Source organism: Xenopus laevis, chromosome 3L (assembly GCF_017654675.1).
Source record: "Xenopus laevis strain J_2021 chromosome 3L, Xenopus_laevis_v10.1, whole genome shotgun sequence".
Classification (NCBI taxonomy): Eukaryota; Metazoa; Chordata; class Amphibia; order Anura; family Pipidae; genus Xenopus; species Xenopus laevis.
In genome coordinates this window covers 84,507,539-84,531,737 of record NC_054375.1, presented here as the reverse complement: position 1 = coordinate 84,531,737, position 24,199 = coordinate 84,507,539, and the positions used below count along the sequence as shown (strand labels likewise).

At 35.5% G+C, this 24,199-nt stretch overlaps 1 protein-coding gene across 12 annotated transcripts in view; it reads left to right on the top strand.

Moving 5' to 3' along the window:
• Positions 1-24,199, top strand: part of LOC108711202 (membrane-associated guanylate kinase, WW and PDZ domain-containing protein 2) — a 441,642-nt gene that overhangs the window by 273,119 nt on the left and 144,324 nt on the right. For all 12 annotated transcript variants that reach the window (XM_041586534.1, XM_041586537.1, XM_041586536.1 and 9 more), the window contains one exon: positions 15,442-15,561. In XM_041586534.1, coding sequence (XP_041442468.1) covers positions 15,442-15,561 — 120 coding nt within the window. The remainder of the gene's footprint in view (positions 1-15,441; positions 15,562-24,199) is intronic.

The following is a 24,199-nucleotide window of genomic DNA, read 5'->3' as shown; positions in this document are numbered from 1 at the left end:
GAGTTTCCAATTTGGAAAGTTTCCCCCAAAATTGGCACTGATTTAAGAGTAATATAATGCATGCTCTTTTTCAAAGATTTTACAAATCAGTTTCCATATATACAGTAGTTTGGAGATGGCAAGAGTGCCAAAATTCTTTGATAAATGAGCATTGCAATCATGGAAATACCAGGAAACGTTTAACAAACTGCTTAGAAAATGCCAGCAAAATGTTGGGCAGTGATTTATCAGTCGTCAAATTAGGATTTCTATTTAAATTAATGAACCTGTTTGAACCTGTTTGAACACTTTTTGTAAGAATAGTTGTGATCTACATAAACATACATTATATATAAACATCTGAATCTATATGATAAAATATCATCAGCTACTAGTCTTAATTTAGCATAGGTAATAAATATGGCAGGGACATATATGTGACAGGTTGATTATGTGTCTAGAAATGCATGCAGTGCAACTTGCATGTTGATATGTAGGCCCTGCTGGCTGCTCGCTACTATGTGATTCACCAAGATAATGATTGCAGCAAGTTCTCAACTTTGCACCCTGCTCTCAGCAGTGATGTAACTACCGGGGTGCAGGAGGTGCGATTGCATCTGGGCCTGCACCTCCTTGGGGCCCGCTGGAGCCACAATAAATCTCATCGTGGGTGACATGGCAGGAGGACTTTTTGGTGTGAGCCCACAGCACATTTTCATTTCTGGAGAGAGGGGGTCTGGTGGGGGGGCCCTGGGTGCACATCCTGCACCCAGACACTTAGGTACGCCGCTGGCTCTCAGCACCCTGTGTGTACACATTTGCAAAAGGCCACTTCTGTCAGGTGATCCCTGAGTTGTTTAATAAATATTAGGCATCCCAGTGATTGTAATAGCTTACTTGATACCCTAGGCTGGTGCTCTTATTTGGGGAAAACTACATTGGAGTATTACCACTGATGTAAACTTTCCTCATCTTCTCTCTTCTTTGCTCTGGCATGGACATATGCATGCAGACTAGAGTGAAAAGTCCAGCTTTTGATTTCTAAATTCTGCTTTCACTCTAATGCATTTGTGCCTCGCGAACCTTAATGAAAAGAAGAATGTTGCCTTTCTACTTAAGAGATGGGATAACCAGTATCTCAATCTCACATGAGCCTGCAGCTTTCTTTTAGACAGAGGAGAAACTGCACACAGACACCATGCTTCTCTTGCTTCAAGAAGACATAACTTTATTAACACTTCTACATTAGCAGACAAAGATCTTTTTACATGACACTGTATCAGTATCAAATTACTATGGGATCTGTATGAGAGCACACACATTAATACAAATCTTAACAAAGAAGAAAGGATCCAAAGATATGGCAACAAGGATCTTGTATATATACCAGCATGTAGTTTGCATTCAGTTTGTATAAACTAATTGCCTGGGTGCCAGAATAAAAAAATTATATAACATCATATCAAACTGCACAGGTCTTTGTAAAGTGAAAAAAAAGCAATTTGTTTAACCACTTATTTTCTACTTTTTCACTTTGCGAAGATCTGTGAGTGCAGTTTCATATGATGTTATATACAATGTTTATATTGTCGCAAATCACTCGATAAGCAATATTTAAAAGTTGACAGTTCTGATGTTGTTGTACTACTTACAATCAAATATATTGTTTAAATAATCTGTTCATCCACTTTTTATTTACGTTCTACACAGTTTCCAAACTTTTATTAGAAACTATCTAAATTATCATTCTAAAGGTACAGTTTTCTTTTAAGCTAAATGTGATTTAAAGGGGCAACAACCAATGGATCTTTATTTTGTTGTGGTTTTTTTTGATGCAGCAATGGTACAACAATGAAGTCATGATAGATGGCCAAAAGCCATATATTATACCATATTTTAAAAGGCTGTGGTCTCACTGCTAGGTTAGGTTTGAGATCTGTTATATTTTGTGAGACTACTCTTCTGTAGACTGTTACAGTACCACCTTTTACAATAGATTTCTTACATTATAAGAGGTAACATTCATATCCTCCAGACTGAGCATGCTGCAAAAGAACAGGGTATATTCATTTATGGCTGTAAGGTTGAACCCATGTACTGGGTTTATCTGGTAGCTTTCTCACCATAAGAATAGGGAGAATTAGTGAGGAATACATTACTCATGGCTAAATACCCAGACTTCAACTGCTGTGTGGCAAGTGCAAAATACAGTTTTAGGTCTGGGAGGATGAAGAAAGTTTATAACATAAATGCTTTAGTCATCCCATTCCTATGCAATGCATATTGTAGCTCATAGTGGAATAATGGTTATGTTTATTACATAACAATTCCCTATTTAACATGAAAACATATCTCTGTGTCTTAACAAATATAATGGATTGCTAAGCCACGGTTGGTGCTTCTGTGCTGTGTTTTCCAACACACAAGAGAAATCAAGTTAAAAGATGAAAAGATATGTGATGCTCTTTAAACATTTATTTAATGCGGTGAGATAACAGCTGCCTGCAGCAGAAATATCCATTTGTTTTGCAGTTGGATGAAAAATACATTCATATAAATAAGCAATAAGAACATTACTTTGCCAACGTTTTACTTAACACTTTGTGGGTGCTATAGAAGAAAGCTTACTCAAGGTGCCCAACCCTGCAAAGAGTGATAACTTCAAGGTTTTCACTCCAAGCATGAAAAAGTTGGGCTCACTAGAAGTAATTTACTAAGTGACTCTGTAGTATGACCTAGTGGTTGCACAATGCACAATGTGTAACTAATTCTATTTTTATAGTAAAGTTCTGTAGAACTGTTTTTATATAATTTTATTGTGTTCAATGGAAGTGTTAGCTGGTATTATTCACCCAAATGATAACAATATTAATTAGACCTTTAAGGAGAATCACTTGATGAAACATTGATTGAACTTTTCCCATTATTTGCTATTTAGTCCTGAAGAGCGTAGTACTTTTAAAGGATAACTAAAGCCTAACTAAAGTAGTAGGCTACAAATGTTATACATTATGTTGTGGGCTTCTGTACCAGTCCAAGGCAACCACAACCCTTTAGCAGGGAAGATCTGTGTCTCCAAAGATGTCCCAGTAGCTCCCCATCTTCCTTTCTGCGGATTCACTGTACATGCTCTGTTCTGCTGTAACTTACTGAGTTTAGGGATTTACTCACAATATAAAATGCACAAAGGATATAAATGGCACATTATAAGGCTGATTATTAATACAGATAATTGTCAGCACAGAAACCAATGCAACTAGCACCAGAATGTAATAATCAGCCTTGTAGCATCAGCTTATATTACAGACCGACCTCATTTTCTGCTTGATAATGTGCGACAACCCCTAAGCTTAGCTTCTCAACAGCACACTTTTCAAGATGGTGACCCAGTGTGCCAAGTTTGAAGTCCTGGATCATTACTGCTATTGACAAGCTGTAACCTTCTGGCTTGTGCAATAAGTTCAGCATATAAAATATTGCATTTTTAGCCATATTCATTTTTATGGTTTAGCTCTCCTTTAAGGATTCAAAGCCTTTATCAAGTCACCCACTTTAAAGGAAAACTATACCCCCCAAACAATGTAGGTCTCTATAAAAAGATATTGCATAAAACAGCTCATATGTAAAATCCTGCTTCATGTAAATAAACCATTTTCATAATAATATACTTTTCTAGTAGTATGTGCCATTGGGTAATCTTAAATAGAAAATTGCCATTTTAAAAAATAAGGGCCGCCCCCTGGGATCGTAGGATTCACTGTATTCACAAACATATCAACAAACCATACATGTTAGGTCACATGAGCCAATTAACAGACAGAGTTGTGTCTTTTGCTTCCACACTTCTTCCTGTTACAGTTAAAGTTAAAGTATTTCTGGTCAGGTGATCTCTGAGGCAGCACACAGACCATCACAAAATGGTGGCTCAAGGCAAGAGATGTAAAAGGGCAATATTTACTTAAATATATATTCCAGTTTGGTAAGATTCTTTAATATGGCACTTAATATGATATGAACTATCTGTTGCTTAAGTGTTCATTTTGGGGGTATAGTTTTCCTTTAATGAAAAAAAACCACTGCACTGTGTTTTGGTCACTGTGTTATTTTAATTTTAAAGCACTGAGATCCTTCAGTTAATGTACTTTTTCACGTGATCATAGCTCTTTCTTGGCACACTCTTAGATCTGGCAATTTGGCAAACCTGCTACCCCCTGTGGAAAATTTGAAGAGACGGGTAAACTGGGATCTTACAGCTCAGTGCCTCCAACTAATGGGCACTAAGGGATGCACCTGAGGGGGCCCTCTAGGAAATGAAATCCATATTTAATGCATCTTGGCATCAACATCACCTTCTGTTTCAAATCTACCCTAACCCTTTAGATTGCAAGTACAGGTATGAGACCTGGGGTTTTCCGGATAACAGATCTTTCCGTAATTTGGATCTTCATACCTTAAGTCTACTAGAAAATCATGTAAACATTAAATAAACCCAATAGGCTGGTTTTGCTTCCAATAAGGATTAATTATATATTCGTTTGGATCAAGTACAAGCTACTGTTTTATTATGATGGAGAAAAATTTGGATTATTTGGATAAAATGGAGTCGATCGGAGTCAGCCGTTCCGTAATGCAGAACTTTCTGGATAAAGTGTTTCTGGATAATGGATCCCATACCTACACTTTCAAGTAGAGGTTCCTCTGATCTTATTTTTTGTCTGTAACTTTTGTTTGTTAAATCATTGTAAGAGCCCTGTTCATTATGAATTAATATAAAATGCTACATAACTTGCAATGATGATAACAGCCCTATAGTTACCTCTGAATGACATAAATAAACATACAGTTTAGTTCCATGAAATATGTCCCTTCTTAAAGGAAAACTATACCGCCAAAATGAACACTTAAGCAACAGATAGTTTACATCATATTAAGTGGCATATTAAAGAATCTTACCAAACTGGTGTATATATTTAAGTAAATCTTGCCCTTTTACATCTCTTGCCTTGAACCGTTTGTGATGGTCTGTGTGCTGCCTCAGAGATCACCTGACCAGAAAAACTACAACTCTAACTATAACAGCAAGAAGTGTGGAAGCAAAAGACACAACTCTGTCTGTTAATTGGCTCATGTGACCTAACAAGTATAGTTTGTTTGGTTTGTTTGTGTGCACAGGGGGCGGCCCTTATTTTTTTAAATGGCAATTTTCTATTTATGATTACCCAATGGCACATACTACTTGAAAAGTATATTATTATGAAAATGGTTTATTTACATGAAGCAGGGTTTTACAAATGAGCTGTTTTATGCAATATCATTTTATAGAGACCTACATTGTTTGGGGTATAGTTTTCCTTTAAGAGCTCTTATTATTCTAGGTAGCGATACCTTTTCCCAAGTTCCACCCTTGAAATTGGCTGCTGCTCCCCAGGGTGTTTAAGGGGTACTTAAACTGGGGTTTACAGACAGCTCTGCAGCACAGAAACTCTCTACAGCAGCACCAGTCACATCCTGGACAACTAACGACTTGCTGGAAAACTGGAAAGGATAGGGTCTCTCTGTACAGTTTGAGCTCCAGGACCCACCTCCTGGCCAGTGTTTTTCCTCTCTTCAAGCTGGGAGTTGCAACTGGGGATTACTTATAGCCTCTGGTGGCCCACCCTGTAGATTAGACACCAAAGCCAGGCTTTCTCTTTGTGTTCTTTCTTTACTGGATATACAATGGGGCTGTACTGAACAACAGGAAAAAGTTATAAAGTTATACAAACTTTTGGTGTTTTCATGTTGTGTTCCACCTGTGTTCAGTGCTTGTATGAGCCCTTAATAAAATAAGGAGACTTTGGCAAAGTGCCCAGAATACTCAACACCTTCAGTTAGATAAAATTGGAATCAAAATAATAAGCACGTTTCTTGGGGGGGGGGGGTTGTGACTTGCAACATAAAGGGAATTTCACCTTTAATAACACATAAACCATGGCCTTAAGAAATGTTTTTAAACTTCTCAGCAGATCTTTTTGTCCCTAATTTACATTCATCAAATGCTGGGAGATATGAACGTCATATGTGAGATATGTCCTGATAGGACATTTACCTTTATGTACCAGAGACACTTTTCCCATCAGTGTTGTACTGGTAGGCCAGGGCTGAGCAGATATCCAAAGACCGTAGATGCACTCTGCAAACTATTTTTATTCGACGAGGGCATTTTGACACCTGGACCCACCAGGAGTTTTCCTGGTATCCTTGTGTTACTCTTCTTTCTACCATTTGTGGTGGTAGACCATAGAGATATAAGTGAAATTCATACTTCTTTTGCTTGAAGTATCTGAGATCATAATATAGAAGGGGGTCAGAAACTGAGTCTTGAGTGCCTATATAGTAGATAAAAATGTTTTTGTAAAATTGAAAACCTCCCCAGCAGCGGCCTGAGTCTTTATGTGGAAATCTAGTATCACTGCTTTTGGGTGGAGGGTGAGGGAAATGGAGTGTGTATTGGACAGAATGTAAGTTACGAGCATACAGAAGTGACGTTACATGTACATGTGTGCGGACATCAAACTTTCAACGGGAGGGGGGGCACCGGACTTAAATATATCGCTGGGAGGGGCACTGGACTTAAATAAAGTGCTGACTCTGGGACATGCAAAGAGAGAATTCAAGACATCCACAGTTTCACAAATTGAGTTTTCTGTAAAAATGGACAGTGGTACAGATATATCAGACTATTATAATGCCATGAAATGTTATTCTATAGTGCTTTCTATTCTTTATAAGCTTCAAAATAAGATATATGTTTGCAACATTATAAACTAAGCTTCCTTTTGAACAAAAACACTGTGCTATCCTTTACAAAACAAGTAGATTTTTTTTTTCTTTAGACATGTTTTGCAGTCATTATTAGGGATGTAGCGAACCGCCGCCGATGTGTTCGCGAACGCCGTTCGCGAACACCGGCAAAATTTGCGAACTGTTCGCGAACTGTTCGCGAACTTCGATCATCCGAAAATCGTTCGATTCGAACGATCGAAGGATTTTAATCGTTCGATCGAACGATTTTCGTTCGAATCGAACGAAAATCGTTCGATTTTAGCGATCGAATGGTCGAATGGGCGACCGATTTTGACGCGAACGCCTATTGGCGAACGTCGCGCGACGTTCGCGAACTTGCGGCGGACGCGAACAGTCGAAGTTCGCGCGAACTAGTTCGCCGGCGAACAGTTCGCTACATCCCTAGTCATTATTCTTTTACAATTGACCTGTTTTGCTTCAGCCCTGTTATAGTGTAGTTTTAATCATGCTGACTGCCCAGGGTGCCAAGCAGAAGAGATGAAAATTGGATCCAAACTTCACCACTCAATACAATATGTCCCTAAAGAAACTTAATGGGTAAACACAGTTGCTTTCTTCTATGTACAGCTTTACATTTTATGCATATTTATGCAGCTATTTTTAATTCTAGCAGGATGCCCCAGCATAATGTTGCAGGTATTTTTAAAACCCCAGCTATGTGAATTTAGAAGAATTCTCCATATATTTGTATTACCAGTCGAAGATGTTAACTGGAGTGCCATGGTTTGGACTTTATTCTGATCTATTGAATGGTTTGAGCTCTTGTCATTATTATTATTGTTGTTTGATTGATTTGGCATTGGAAGTATCCCAATGATTGGGTCACATCTCTTCCATAGGCTTTTAGGGGAATTAGGGCCATATTAACGCAGAGAAGGTTAATTTTGGGATACGTGGAGGTAATGTGGATAAACTGCTATTACAAAAACAATTACGTTGGATTCACGAATTAGGCACGCTGTGGCCAAAAGGCCTCAATGAGGAAAGAAAGTTTGGCGTGTTTTTGAAATAACATAACTTATGTGTGTCAAAGGGAAAGAATTATAGAATTAGTAATGTGACCTGAAACAGTGTTTAGAAAAACTACAAATATTGAACTTTTTTTATTTATTAAACATAAAGTGTGTATAAAGTAAAACGTGTTCTGATTAATGAATTAATTTTATACTTGATCATAAAAGTAATACTAATTAAAATATCCAATCACCTTCTTGAGAGTAGAGTTTAAAGAGGCACACAAAATCTGACAAAAAAGCACCCTGAGGAAGCCTAGCAAGGCGAAACACGTGTCGTCACAGACGCTGAGTGATGGAGTGGGGAGATTCCTAACAGCCAACTGATAGTAAAAGAGCGGCTATGGAACTTTGTACAGCAATGGAGAAGTGATGATCATCAATCTACGAGCTGCTGTGTACATGCTGAGATCATCGCACCATCCTGGAGAACACTGTGGCTAAAAGCGCTTTCAAACAGTTCTTCATATGAAGCGAAGATGCTGCACATTTAAATAGAATGGAAACCGCTAGTATCGTCACTCTGGAAAGCAGTGTGGTACAGTATGCCTCTACGTCTGCATTGATGTAGCATATATCTTCATTTATAACCGTTACCGCATCTGCCTACTGTCCTCACGGAGCTTTATATGAATGCCCTATAACACACGTTGATTTATGGGCATTAACATGTCTTCAAAAACCTAAGTGGTCGCTTATCAATAACCAAAGTAATGAGACATTGTTTTGAAAAGTTCCAAGCAAATTTAAAACAGCTCAATCATCAGTTTCAAGTTGAAAGACTGTAATAACACCCATGTCATAAAAGTAACGATTAACTACTGACACAAACTGATAACAAATGATCCAATCCAATTTTTAACAGCGTCATTAAATGCTTGATTAATCAATTTTATGGACAATCAATTTCAATAGACTATATGCTGAATAATTAATTATTGAAATTTGATGAAGTTGAATTTAGGTATATATGAATTTATGTATAATTTGTTTGAAATATTTCTTTGATCAATTTTGGTATTTATCAATTTTCAGAAGGTGGGTAATTGATTTGGGAGTTTACTTTTAACTAATAAAATGTAATGCTATGAGTTTTAAAATACAGTGTGCGACTTTTGATCTTTTTTTTTTTTTCATTTTAAAAAACGTTAGCTTCAATCTCACACACCGCCAGAAATGAGCTGGCTATGTAAAATCTGCTTAATGTGGTTGTGTGCACAGCCATTTATATATCCATATTTAGGTAGATATATCAGGTATAAATAGTATAAGTGCCATTTTACTTGGCAGTATTGGGAGTATGAGCTAGTGTTATTGTTCCACAGAGAAAGAGAGAGCATAATCAATGATCAAATTCAACCCCTGAAGTTTCTTTAGGTCCAATACAAGTCACCTGCCTGGTGTGTGATTCAATATTTTGCATATTGAAAAGTTGTTTCTAATTACGTTCTGCTTGTCACTTAGAAAAGTGTATCATCTCTTTGATTTTCATGTAGACAAAGGCAGTAGGTTGATAATCTTCAAGTCTGATGAGTTGAATATATTGACAAATCAAAATCTTTTCATGCTTGTATTGCCTTATACCCAAGTTTTCAGCTGTTTTATGAAATTGTTGTTCTAATAAGGTATGTTCATGAAAGAGATGAAGAGTGGCTCTAATTAGCAACACTAATTTCCAGGCACTGTCCTGACCAATTAGTTCAAAAGTCAAAGTCAAAAAACCAAATGGCCAAAACTCTACCATTAGAAAAAAAAAACAAAACAAAATGTATATGCATGGGTAAACACCCAACATAAATGCAAAAAAACCTGAAAAAAAGTACCTAAACTGAAAGCATTGCAACTTTCCCTCAAATATCTCCTCATGTATGCATTTCCTTAACCAGTGTTCCTGTATTTGTATAAAATGCTCCTGTGTATGAGTTTACTTTATTAGGTAGTACAAGGCAGGAATCTTTCTGTTATTTGGTTGGTTATTAACCTTTGTTCTAGTGTGCTTGTGTTAGTGCTTGAATTCAATTACTTTTATGGCATCAGAGATTACATGAACATAAACTAGGTACAACGACTGCCCTCTGCTGGTCATAGAATAGCTTCACTGCACAATCTTGTCTCATTTTGATGCTAAAGAAATAGAAACTATAGTTGTTGTTTTTTTACACATGAAATATATATATAAATATATATGTGTTTTTTCCTGTGAGCATTCCTAACAAAGATCTCAGTTTGAGAGCTTTCATATTCTGTGGTTTTCAGTATGATACATTTGATTTTCTAATTTAGCTTTTTACATATTCACTCTTTTTGTTAGCATACATTTGCCTGTGTTAAGTTATAAAGGGTATCTACTTTATTTCTCTGTGAGGTAATTTCGAAGTAATAACTAGAGACTGATGGATTTCAGTTTCATTTTAACTTTATGAGGGCCACTAAAATACAAAAGACTGCAAATGTATTGTTATTGATACTTTTTATTACTCATATTTCTATACAGACACTCTCCAATTCATATTACAGTCTTGTATTCAAATCAATGCATGCTTGCTATGGTAATTGGGGCCCTACCAACCAGATTGCTGAAACTGCAAACTAGAGAGCTGCTGAATAAAAAGCAAAATAACTCAAAAACCACAAATGAAAAGTGAACATCAATTGCAAATTGTCTCCGAATATTACTCTCTACATCATATTAAAATTAAATTTAAAGGTGAGCAACCCCTTTAACATGGTTAACATTTACCTGAATGATAAAAAATATTTTGTAATATGTGCCACAGCGCATACACTAACCAGCATAATTCAAATTAATGTCACTATATGATAATCTCTATTAAGGCATATCAAGCCATATAGTATCTGGTTTGTTTATTCGTGGCATTTTCACAATCATAATCTTTTGCCCCTTTTCTCAAAGGAGCACTGCAATCAATAACTTGATATTTCAGTTGACTAAGTAAATGCTTTGGCGGAATGACAATATGCTAAAACTGTGTGAACTACTTCTGACAGTGGATCTATGCTGTGTTATCCTTTCTTTGATCTTCTGTGTATGTTCACCTGTAAATATCAGCCCACTGGGGCACTTTGGCAAGGAAATCATATTTAGCCTCATGAGGCAACAAATATTGATTGGCTCTTGTCTCACTGTATGTGAAGGAATATGTTTGTGGCAAAAGTGAAGATAAAAACGATTGTTATATAAGTGCATGGCTTTAAAAGTTGTCATTTGAGACATTCAGGCTGCATCTGTATCAACCATCACTCTTGGGAAGGGGTTTGAATGAAAAACTAAGGGAGCAGGGAACCATCCTCTTTTCTCTTCGGGCACCTGGATTACTGCTGGAGCTCCCCACTGACCCCTCTCTTTTTTTATTTTTTTATTTATTGTTATAGCTACAATATCTGGATCAAATATTCTATATCAGTTGGTGTTTCCCAGTTGAATCATACTTTTACTGTGCTTATTTCAAACTCTGTAGGGTTTTTAAATGTTGTTTATAATTGTTATTTACTTTGATATGGGTTATATCACACTCATTCAAGGGTATTTAATTTTGTCCGTGCCACTTGGTACAGGTTCCCAAAGTTTATTTATTATAAACTGATGGGTTTTTCATGGCATGGTAAGGGCTGCTTTATTTGATTTAATTAAGATCTTCAATAAATCTGTAGCTGACCTCCACCATCCATTGGGAAATTCTGTTCTCAATGTCTTATTTTACATCTGCCTCTATCTTTTTCTGGTTTTGTAAATAGGGCAAGTTCACATACTATAATCGAGTCTGCCCCATCACAGTCCTCTATATTGTGAAACTCCGAGCCTATTGCTGCTTATAAACTTTCTTGATGTTTGTTATGGCTTCCCCATAATCTAGTATAGTTACTCCAATTGTTTATTGACTTGTGGAATTATATATGATTTTATGTTTAGAAGAGGTTATGACAAAATAATTTCAGCTAAGGCTTACCTTTGTGGGACAAAAGTAATAATAATAATTTTTTGAATTCAAAAAGTAGACTCTTTACTGTACCTTTGAGCATAAAGAAAGATTGTGAAAGAGACTGGGATTACATATATGGAATCTATTATCCAGAAACCGGTGTCTCCTTAATATGTAGTTCCCTTCTTATGAAAATGTTTACTTTTTAAAAACACAAAGATTGTTCTGCTTATGTGTGTAGATGAAACAATTGAAACATCACTGACATATAAGCCTCCCCTCCATGTTACAATCTACCTCACTGAACCATGACTGTAGGAGCTAATTGAGCTTCTTGCATCTTACTAAAGTTCCACTTTGATGTTGGGAAAATATTCACAAGCAGGTTAGCAAGGAAGCATTCTAGAAATGAAATATATACTATACTGTACATGTTAAGTGGGTAGAACTGATCTGTTGTGTTAATGGCATATTTTTCTTTTTGTCTTTGTGTTTAATTTGCCTGGGAAAAAAAACATTGACTATGCAAAAAGCTCATTGCAGCCTGATTTTTATGATAATGCAAATGACCATATGTGCTTCTGATGTATTAAGTGTTCAAATTGCTGTAGGGAGGCTATAAAAGCTTCAAATATTACTACTCTGTTTTGACAATTGCTGAAAGAAATTTCAGAAAGAGGAAGCAGAAGGGTAATCATTTTTGATTCTTTATTATATAAGGGACCGGCTCAACAAAATGTTTTCTAAATCACTCAAGTTCTTTATACTAATTTTTTTTAAAAGGGATGCACTTGGCTTCCAACTCCTATTTAGAAAAAAGTATAGTTTTTAGATTAGTTTACCAGGAAAGACAATTAAATACTAAATGGCATGTTAGCTATATCTATCTTGTATATATACAATATTTCAGAATATGTTTACTCTTTTCTTCTTTTAGCTGTGTATTTACATACTTAATTTGAGTTTAAAAAGATATTACCCCATCAACTTCAACCCTTCCAAGCTATACCCAGAACATGCATATGCAAACCTATTAATATATAAATATATACATGTGTAAACAAAGACAATTAGCAACCTGTCCTAAGCAAGCAATACAACCTTCTTACAGAAACATTTTAGTTAAGGTCATCTAAAAAGAATCAAATATTTAAACCCCCTCTATTAGTAGGGGTTATCAAGCACCCATGAGGGGAAGGTATTGTTTAATGCATGTACATAGATATTATTATTAATTTGCCAAGGAATTCCATGATTATATAAAGGCACGAGGTGTGTTTAATTTCTTGTGAAATTCTTACAGAGATTGTTGCTGTATAGACACTATAAGTCCCAGCCCATACAAATAAGTTAAAATCCAATCTGCTCAGTTTAGAAGCCTCTCACACAAAAACACTAGGTACACAGTTATACATATACCAGAGTAAACATGTCATATAGAGCACTAAATATAGCAAGGTACAAGACTTAAACAGTAATTTTCAATGTAGATAAATATAGTGCGCAACTATTGAGATTTAATACCCTCCTCACTATCCTCAAATGCATACAAATCATATTCACGATCCATCTCCCTAGGGTGCGTTGTCTGTAAAATTTGTATCTAACACATAACTTAGTTTTGGAGCTGGCTCTATTGCCACCCCAATGCCAAATAACTACCAACTCTAATACAAGAAGTCTGAGGGAAGAAGCCATTTTGTGGGCCAGTATGGAATCATATTTAAACATGTTGTTACATATAACACAAACTGGCTGTTTTTATGGTAAACCAATGGATAACTGACTCCCTGCTGTAAGCAATGGAAAGTTTAATAGTAAGAGGGATTGATATCAACACCCTAGAGTCACCACTTTATATATTTGAGGTAGATGTGAAATGTTAACTCATGTGAATCACAAGAAATCACTGAAAAGCACAGAGTAACATGCCAGTGGTATATAAATAAAGGAAAATTATTGTTTTCAAGATTGCCCATAGATGGAATATATACAGAAAGAAGTGGAATGTGAGGCTAAAGCAACTAACTTGCTGAAATGCACAACCAAGAAAGGGGTGTTTTTGGTTGAAAACTTGTGCTCTCTCCAAAAGTGTTTTTTATTTTTTAATATTAAGTAGACCAGTGGTCCCCAACCAGTAGCTCGCGAGCAACATGTTGCTCTCCAACCCCTTGGATGTTGCTCCCAGTGGCCTCAAAGCAGGAGCTTATTTTTGAATTCCAGGCTTGGAGGCAAGTTTTGGTTGTACAAAAACCAGGTGTACCAAACAGAGCCTCCTGTAGGCTACCAGTTCACATAGGGGCTACCAAACAGCCAATCACAGCCCTTATTTGACATCCCCATGGACTTTCTCATGCTTGTGTTGCTCTCCAACTCTTTTTACATTTAAATGTGGCTCACGAGTAAAAAAAGGTTGGGGACCCCTGAAGTAGACTGTGTAAAGACTAAAATATTTATTCATCAGTAAAGAAGATAAGAGTTTACTGCAAGATATATGGAATTTGGTATCATAAACTTTAGAGGTCATTGCAATCCATAACCTCTGATTAGTTTACAAAGACAATTCCTGAGAGAGGACAGTGTCCTTGATACCGAAATAACTGAGGATTTTTAAAGGAAAGATTGATCTATGGTAGCAAAGGCATCAGGTAGATCCAAGCACATTAACAAGCAGTAGTGACCCTTTTAATTGGCGATTTTTGTTTAATTCAGCTTCAGTGGAGTACAAGGAGTGTCTAAAGGAGATGACCTAGGCAAATTTCAAAATGTTGTAGAACCTGGCATGTAGAAAGAAATGTTCTACAGAACAGAAGCTAGAAGGAAAAATGCCTAGACAGAAGAAAAAGAGAGACTTTAGCAAGGCTTAGTAAAGGACAGGAGACCATACATCCCATCCCAATTTTCAGAGCACAGCCATTGTCCCAAATGTAAATGTCTTGCATTGCCCTACTAATTCTACACTCCTTACTCCTTCGGAGAAAAAAATCAAAGATCCATCTTGGATTTATTACAGAAGTTTGTGCAAGTGTAGGTGCATTGATCTTACTGGTATTTGTAGGTGCATTGATCTTACTGGTATTTCTGGAGTTTTTTGAGTGCTAATTGGCCATTTTTGCAATGCATTGCTCTTTGGTAATATCTCTCTAATATGCTGATTATCCATTTTCTGTAATATAAGTGCTCTTTGATAATTTCTCTCTAATATTTTAAATATCTGTTTTCTGTAGTGATTATACTAACACATCTGGGGTTAATAAGCTCATTATCTATTTTATTTAGTTATTATATGGGCATGTCTGGGGATAATATGCTGATTTACCACATAATGGGTGTGTTAAATATATATCGCCACAAAATGTGTGCCAGATTTTCTTTGTTTCTTTTTCTTTCTAGTTTTCAAATTTTGGGAAGTATGGGAGAGACTGTTAGAACTAGAATACTGTACTGTGGAATATAAGTTAAAATCTCTTTTCTGTATATAATAGATGCAACTTTTTGGGCTTTCCAATTTTCACTGGAACAGAAAATTAATTTGTGATTAATTTACTAATATAGGATCTTGTTTTAATGTAATTTGTTTTTCAACAAGCAAGCTATGATTTATTTATTGAACTAAGAAAATAAATATTTGCCAATGTTGACACGATCACATTTGTTTTTAGGTACGACCAGACAGCCTAAAGAAGGAGAGGTGCCAGGAGTGGACTACAACTTTATCACTGTGGAAGCTTTTATGGAATTGGAGAAAAGTGGAGCTCTTTTGGAAAGTGGAACCTATGAAGGTAAAAATTCTAGCTCCTACCAAACTAGATAGACTTGACATCATTTTTTATTACAACTTTAAAAGTATGGTTCACCTTTGAGGTAAGTGAGTTATAGAATGTCTGATTCCTAGCAACTTTGCAATTGGTCTTCATTATTTATATTTAATAGTTTTTGAGTCATTTTCCTTGCTCTTTAGCCTCTTTCCAACTTTGAAATGGGGGTCACTGACCCATCGAAAAACAAATGCTCTGTAAAGCTACAAATGTATTGTTATTGCTACTTTTAATCATCTTTATATTCAGGCCTTATATCCAGTCTCCTATTCAAATCAATGCATGGTTGCTATGGTAATGTGGACCCTACCAACCAGATTGTTGAAAATGCAAACTGGGAAGCTGCTGAAAAAAAGCTACATAATTTAAAAACTACAAATAATAAAAAAGTAAAACCAATTGCCATTTGTCTCAAAATATCACTTTCTACATCATACTAAAAGTTAATTTAAAGGTGAACAAAAACTTTAATAAAAAGATTATGTAGAAGTTTGATTTTTTTACAAATATATTTTATGGCACTAGTCCATGTTTGTTTTTGTCATTAATGTCCTCCAAGCTGGCTGTGCTTTAGATTTTCTTTAGGCTTCTTCTGTCTTTTCCATTCTTCATTTGTAGCAGGCACGGACAACCTTGAACATTTTCCATACTGTGCAGTGTATTTGCTTGGAACTTTACACTAAAGTTTTTAGTGCAGAGTGCTGTTGTCTAACTGCTGACACTTAAAATAAATGAATACAATTGCAGTATGGTTACATTAAGAAATAAAAGCAATTTTTGTTACAGGAAAAACATAGCAAATATATGTGCTAGAGAAAACAATAAAAGTAAGAATTCTATTTGTTTAGAAAGAAGACATACAGACTGCCTGTGGATGACTGTGGATAATACTTGTATTAAAGTAGTAATTTTATCATAATTACTAATAAGATTTTTTTTCAGATACTCTAGTCGAAATGTATTCCTACTTGCCTTTGCTGTCAAAATTACATCAGTGATCCTGTTTCCTACTTAGTCTTGTTCTTCTTCTTCTCCTTTCTATAAATACAATGAAAAGTTAGTACAATATGCTTCCTTTTGGTAAGCTACCAAATGACTCACTCAGCATCCATGTTTCACCCAGTTGCCAGAAGTTCGAAAGGTAAAGATTGGTGGTACTTCAGGCTGTGTGATTTAAACATGGAGGTTCACCTTTAAATGAATTTTAGTATGTTATAAATAGACATAATTTAAGCAGCTTTTTAATTGGTTTTCATTTTCCATTCATCATTTTTGAATAATTAGCATTGCTGCTCTGATCCTTTCCAGACTCCAGCTGAAAATGCTGACATGGCAACCGAAAATGAATGACTGAGGCTTCAGTTTTATTTCTATTCCTTTTTCCTTTTGCTTATCTTTGCATTGCAAACCACTAAGATACTAATGACAGAAATTGCTTTAGAATTGTGCACAACAATGATTAATCCATGCATATTAGGGATTTGCGGGCCGGCCCGATACCTGCGAGTAGGTAGGTTTCAGGCCGACAAGTGCAAAATTTATTTGGGCCGTGGACAGGTTCAGGCCGAGCTGTTCCTGCGACCTAAGTATACAGTTTGTCGACCTGCACATCACTAATACACATATCATGGCCCTGTTTTACTGGTAATTTTTTCTAGACAAATGTATACAATTTGAAAAGCTAGTATTTCAGTTAAAGATTCATGGTAATATACAGTAATTGCTAAGCCATCATACCAATATCAAGGTAAACCCATGTTTCTTTGGAGACTATCTTTGTACTTTAGCTAAGGGGATGGAAACCGAACCTCCATGTGAGTGTAATACCCCCCTATAGCATTCCATTTTAATGATGGTCTTATATTTTAAAATTGGGCGTTGCTCATGGAGATTTCTCCTTACAAAAGGTTTTGTTTTAAAATGATCATCGTGTCAGACCAATGTTTTAAGGGGGGAGATAATGTAACCAAAGAGGAAGGTCTAAGCCTATTAAAAATATGAGTAGATTTAAATAGTTATGACCGCCATATGCGGTTTACCTTGATGTGCTGTGGTTAGTGCGGAACGAATTTCGCCAGCCATGAATTCATAGCAAAATTCTGAATTTCGCCATTTGCAATTTTTTTTCGTGATACTGCAGTGAAAATTTGGAGCAAAAAATGTGCCTAGAAAAAACACCCATAAGAAAAAACACCCATTGACTTGCATTTGGAGAAAAAAAGTCACCATAAGAAAAAACGCCAATTGACTTTAATACATTTGGAGAAAAAAAGTGGCCATAAAAAAACGCACATTGACTTTAATGCATTTGGAGAAAAAAAGTTGGCAAAAAGAAAAAACGCCCATTGATTTTAATGCATTTGGAGCGAGAAAAACTTTTCGCATATAAAAACGCCCATTGACTTCAATGCATTTCGTGAAATTTCGTTGTTTCACAAATTTTTTCGTAGTTTCACAAATTTTTCAGTGAAGCAGAAAGATTCACTCATCACTAACTGTGTTGACTTTGTGATCATGCAATCTTACAAATAACATGATATAAGTTATGGTAAATATAGTGTGCTGCTGATGCACATGTGCATAACATAAGATTTACAGTATGCACACTGATTTCCAACCACAGCTCAGACATGATAGGACACATAATCTGAAACAGCATGCAGGTGCTGCAGAAAGGCCAGTTTTTCACCAGAAATACAACGTAAAGCAAAAGTTTGCTGCGTATTACATATGCATACTGTATTTTTTTTTCCCCAATGGATGAACAAGTTTGGTAGTATGAAATGTTTTTAATTCTCCTGTATTACATTTTTAAACTGCATCTCCCTTGCTGGTCTTGCACAATGGAACTATTACCTTAACTTGTGGGAAAAAAGCATGTCGCCATCTCTTTCAAATCTGAGTTATTATTTAATATAGTCAATTTTTTTCCAACAAATTAATTTAATAAATGGCTGAAAAGCTAGCTATAAAATCTTAGAGTTGAGATAAAGTCCTGGGTCATTGTTCATTATCTTTAGTACAAAAGACTTAGATAAACCTTCAATGCCAACTGTTAATCTGTTTCTGGAACCTCACAGATATTTCTTATTCTTTCATCACTGAGCTTATTCCTAAGCTCTCTCGTCTTTTCTCTTCATGGAACATTAGCAATTTCACTGCTCTGTTCAGCTATTATCTCTGTTAGTTACATTCAATTTATCAGTAGCTCTTTATTAAATGCATAGAACTGTCATGAAAACCTGGTCATATCTACAATATGATGAAGGTTTAGAATACATTAGAAATTTCATACCCTCTAAATTTAATTTATATATACTTTCAAATATATTTAAAAGCTGGTCTATAACACTAGCAGATGTATCTGCTGTGATTTAAAACTATTCTGTTCTACAGATAAATATTCTTTACTTAATTATTTTTCTGGAAAACATGTTCCATTTATTCACTAGGCTACAAGATATCATCCCAAAAATGAGTGCAAACTAAAAGAGAACTGGTTCTTTGAAATATGCTATGTGTAGTAAGATCTATGGATCATCAGCTCCTCATTAGCTTCAACAATTCTGCCTCTAAATGATCTGATCCTCAGAATATAATTAGCCCTGGTTTTTAAAAAGCATATTTGCACTTTTTAATGGACATAAAAGTAATTCTTGGGAAACTTTAATAAATATTGTAGTTAATCAGAACAGAAAGCTGTTCAACCCAGAACACAACCATATTTGTCAGACCAATACAGGCTTCTGCTTCTTCCTGTGCTATTTATTCAAATATTCCTTTCAGTGTCATGCTATTATTAATAACCTCTCTTTTTCAGCTTTCAGTTTCCCAACTTTTTTTTTAAATCTTTTTGAATCTTAAATGAGGTGTCACAATTATCAAGGCTGGGAAATAAAGAGAGCAAGAAATTTTTCATTTGTCTTGTACAAAACACATGGTGTGAAATATAATAGCACACATAATAAGTGTAATAATCAGATTGCTATTATTATCATTATTAATATTTTACTGTCGAAAGTGGAATTGTTTTTAAATGTCACATAACCACTGAGTACACAAATGCCAAACATCCATAGAATTACACCGACAATATTTACGGCCTATGGTGGTCTATTCCACACTGGCGATCATAGTGCAATTTAAGTAAGATCACCAGTATGCAGCCTGCAGGAAAGGTCCCTTCATGTCCTCTGCAATCAAGTTTATTTATTTTATTACTGAAGGATTGTGCATTTGAAGCTTTGCTTTTATGTTGTTATAAAGAACACCCAGCCCCTCCCCTGTGGTGAACTGTGCAGTTAAAGGCACAGTAGTAAGAGGGATTGGCTGTGGAAAAAAGAAAAGTGGATTGGGAAAAATAAGATAAAATACGATTTGCAGAATGTTTGTGGTTTTATTGCATTTTTATCCCTGCATTATTGTTGTATTGTTGTATTGTATTATGTTTTTTACATGTTTTTTAGCATAGCTTTGTGGTTTGGTGTAGAAAGACGTCTTTACACATGATGAATTTTTCATAATGTATATTCACCAAAAAATATGGTTTTCTGGAGTCTTTGTACAGTTAGGGAACACATAATACACAGGCAGTGTGCTTTGTTCATAGAAGCTGAGTTTGCACATGAGAAAAATATGCACTTGTAATTGGCAACCACCTTCTATGCCATACCCGTATTAACCCCAATATAGCACCGACCTGTAGTGTGGGGGAAATCCTCCAGTAAAAACACACGCTGCAGAGAGTTGTAGTAAAACACTTCTTCTTTTATTAGTCATGGTCTTCATCAGAACAGCAGCACATTAGCAGGTTCTACACCCCGGTTTGCCGATATAACCGATATAACTCTTCTTTCAACTACACGCTGCCAGTGGGGCTCACTCTCACTGGCACCCCTCTTGGGTCCTCTCCTCGTAGACCCTGGCTGGCAGGTTTCCCGCTGAGAACACTTTGCCCACTACCCCCTCATAGGGATCTTAGCTACCCATGCTAGTCTTCCATCTTACACTTCCTAGAGAATACTGTTTACCACTAGCCCTCTCAATGTCCATGTTTAGTAACTCTTCAGAGAGATGACTCTACTGCTGCAGAGCTTGCTGCTCATCTCTCTTCCCATAACGCATCTCCAAAATCCCTGCCTGTAACCTTCACTTTTATAACCTCCTTTTCTCCACCCACTGGGGACTTTCCCTAACAACAGTTATCCTTTAGTGGCACACCTGAAAATATCTATATTAACCATTAATTACACATTTGTATTAAACACTTAACATTTTACCCTACTTCACGCTATTTTCATTTGGGATCCATACAGGCCACATACTTTAGTATATCTATGCATAATCGGCATCAAACTCTTCAGTAGACCTCTGGCATTCATATTTACGGTGATTAAGCTTTGTAAGTTAAGTGTAAGATAAATGTTGAATATTGTGAAGTTTTAGACAATTTTCACAAATGTCATAAAGATGCTAACTTTAGCAAAGCTTTGCATATTGGAGTAGAAAGAAATAATTACTGGTTTTGGATTTGTCAGAGTATGTACTTTCCAAAAAATATTTTTTGCAACTTTACCCCAAAAAGCTTTTTACTTTTTTATGATTTTACCCACCCTAAAATGCATTAAATGTGTCGGTTTTGTAGTAACTGAAATAACAGAAATGAAATAACAGAAATGATGTCACATGGGATTATTTTTAGTAAACATATGCACAACGAGCATCAAACTGTTCAGTGGGCCCCCGACATTCATAATTAGGATTTTATATCTTGCAATAATATGTAGGAGACAAGATCCTGCAAAGTAGCAGCTTTGAGGTGATTTTTAGAAATTGTCAAACTTTTACGAGTTATTTTATTGATAAATAAGATAAAATCGTGGATGGGAGCTTGGTTAAGCTTGGCTTAATAAAAATATGAGATAAATTTGAGTTTTAGTAAATAAACCCCTTAGTGTGTCAGGTCAACTTTAGTTTACATTCATGTACAGCAAACCGAGGTTATATTAGCTTAAAGGAAAATGTAAAAAGGCAAAGTTTTCTTCCATGAACATAATGTTAGCCAAAATGACACAAATTTGTGTAAAGATGGCAATGTTTATTATTTAAATCTAGAAGGCAAATTGATATGCACCTCTAAATTGAAAATGTACTTGACGCTAGTAATGTATTTTTTGCCCTTAAGCAAAATGCAATGAAGAATGGAATAAAAGCCAACTCTGAATTTAGATCTGATAAACACTATGCTTCTTTCTGCCGCTTTGCAGTGGTGCGTGTGTGACAGGAAGCTCTAAGAAGCATGGTGTGGTTATGGTTGCCAAGGAAACAGATTTCATTATGTCGAGATGTATGGGACATCTGTGTCACTATCAGCCTGGCTTGGTGAATTATAATGTAACTGAATAGCATCTGGATAAGGGAGAAGTATTAAGTATCTATAAAACTACCTAGTACACAATTCACTACTGTCAGATTACAGAGGTCATGTAATGGCCAGTACTCAATATTTAACAAAAGTACTCAATATCTGACAAAAACATAAAACCAAAGGCAGGAAAATGATACTATATATAGCAGTCAATGAATCATTTTAACTTTTTTGGTGAATCAGCTAATGCCAGAACAATTCTTTCCTAATTATTGTAAACATATGTGGTTTTTACTATACCTTTTGGTTATGTATGTATCTTTTCTTAATTCTAATTCACAGATAGACCATGTTGGACTTGGGTGTACGGGCCCACCTGCCGTCTGCTATCCCAAACCCTGGATTACAGGGGTGCTTGGGAGGCAGTCCAAATCTAGGCGTATTGCATATTCTGACTTTATGCTTTAACAGAACAATTTACATAATAATTGCTGCATTTTAAAGGGTTATAGTATTCATTCTAACGCAAAGCACCTGCTATAGTAAGAACTAACTCATACAGGCTGCCTATCTTTCATGCCTCCAGGTGTTATGGAAGCATGCATATTTAATAAATGTGCATTATATAAACACATAGAGGGACAAGTGAGAATGCATTTTATTAAAATATCAATTGCTAGATATACCGTTAACTTAAAAAAAAATACTCATAAGCAAAACATTCTGAATCCCTTTAAGGGCATTTGCACAAGAGGAATATTTATTCCACCTCTATCTATTCTATTAGTTGCATTCACTGCATTTTTTTTTCTAATCTATGACTTATTCCCCTGGTTGCATGTGTTTAAATTTAGTTATTCCATGTGTATATATAATTTCAGATTCTATGCTATCATTTCTTTTTGTTAAATATATTTGCCTTAATTGTATGCAAAATGTTTCACCACTGAGTAGGCATACAAAACTGAAGCAGCCATTAAAACAACTGAATGAGAAAACACATAGTTTTACATTTTTGTTTAAAGACACAAATTAAAAACATTGCTCAAGAAATTTTTACTATTATTTCAAACAAAAGAACATAATTCCCTATTCTTTATTCTATTTTAACATGCAGATTGTGCCTCTTTGGGCAGGTGGGAATATATGGTTTTCTGTCCTGTTAGTGAAGTCACATTTTCCATCAAAGCCTAATTGCCCATTTAAAAATAATGAAGTGGGTAGCCCTAGTAAGAATTCATATGATGATTTCTATAATACCTTTCTCTATTTTTGGAAGAACTTATTTCCTTTCCCTATAATTACAGTCTATAATATTCCGTAGATGTATTGGGGCAACCACTAATAATTACCTGTTTTACCTTTCAAATTCTGCAGGGTTTTTTTATGTTTTTGTTGTCGTCTTTTATTTTCTGTAAAAATAGTATTGTTCGCTATATTAGTTATACTCATGATGATATTGTGGACTTGTGTTGTATGTCATTCCTTTATCGTAGGTACACAATGACTGATAATTACAGAAAGCTTAGATAAGCAAAAACTGGAAGAGCTCAAAGGGGGAAAGTTAAAGAATATAGGGCCTGTAATGGATGAATAATAGATTTTTGTTATATACTAATAATCTGTAAACTATCTGATCATTCTGGTGCTGCTTTAACTTCATAAAGAATCATACAGTGATAGATTCGGCTGGTGGTTGTCTCTAAAGATGCAGTCATACATACAACTAATTTGTGCTCATGTTACTGATACATTTCTGCCTTCACAGACAGACCTTTCAGTATCTCCAAGAAGCTAAGCAATCTATTGTGAATCATCCATGAGTTAGCCTCAGCACACATCCAAATTACTTTTTTTGCCCACAACATCCAAATGACTTCTGTTTAACTTGTTTATGTATTAATGAGTAATATTATGTTTGTATAATATGTGAGCAAATCCAAACTAAAATGTATGCTTCTCTGGCAGCATATTTGAAGCCTCAACTTCACACAAACTGTGAAATTCAATAAACCGATGCAAACATCAAGCTTAAAAAAACTAAAACATGCATTTTATATTTGTTATGTTGTAAAATGTCTTGAAAATGTTATTTAGTTTTACCTGTGCTCCAAAGTATTGGAGGTAGGTGCAGCCAAGCTGTGGTGTACATTGTAGCCTACCTGAACTTATACTTAGCAATGGCTGTAAATACTGAAGAGCATTTTTATGTTCTATAAATGAATAGAACAGGTA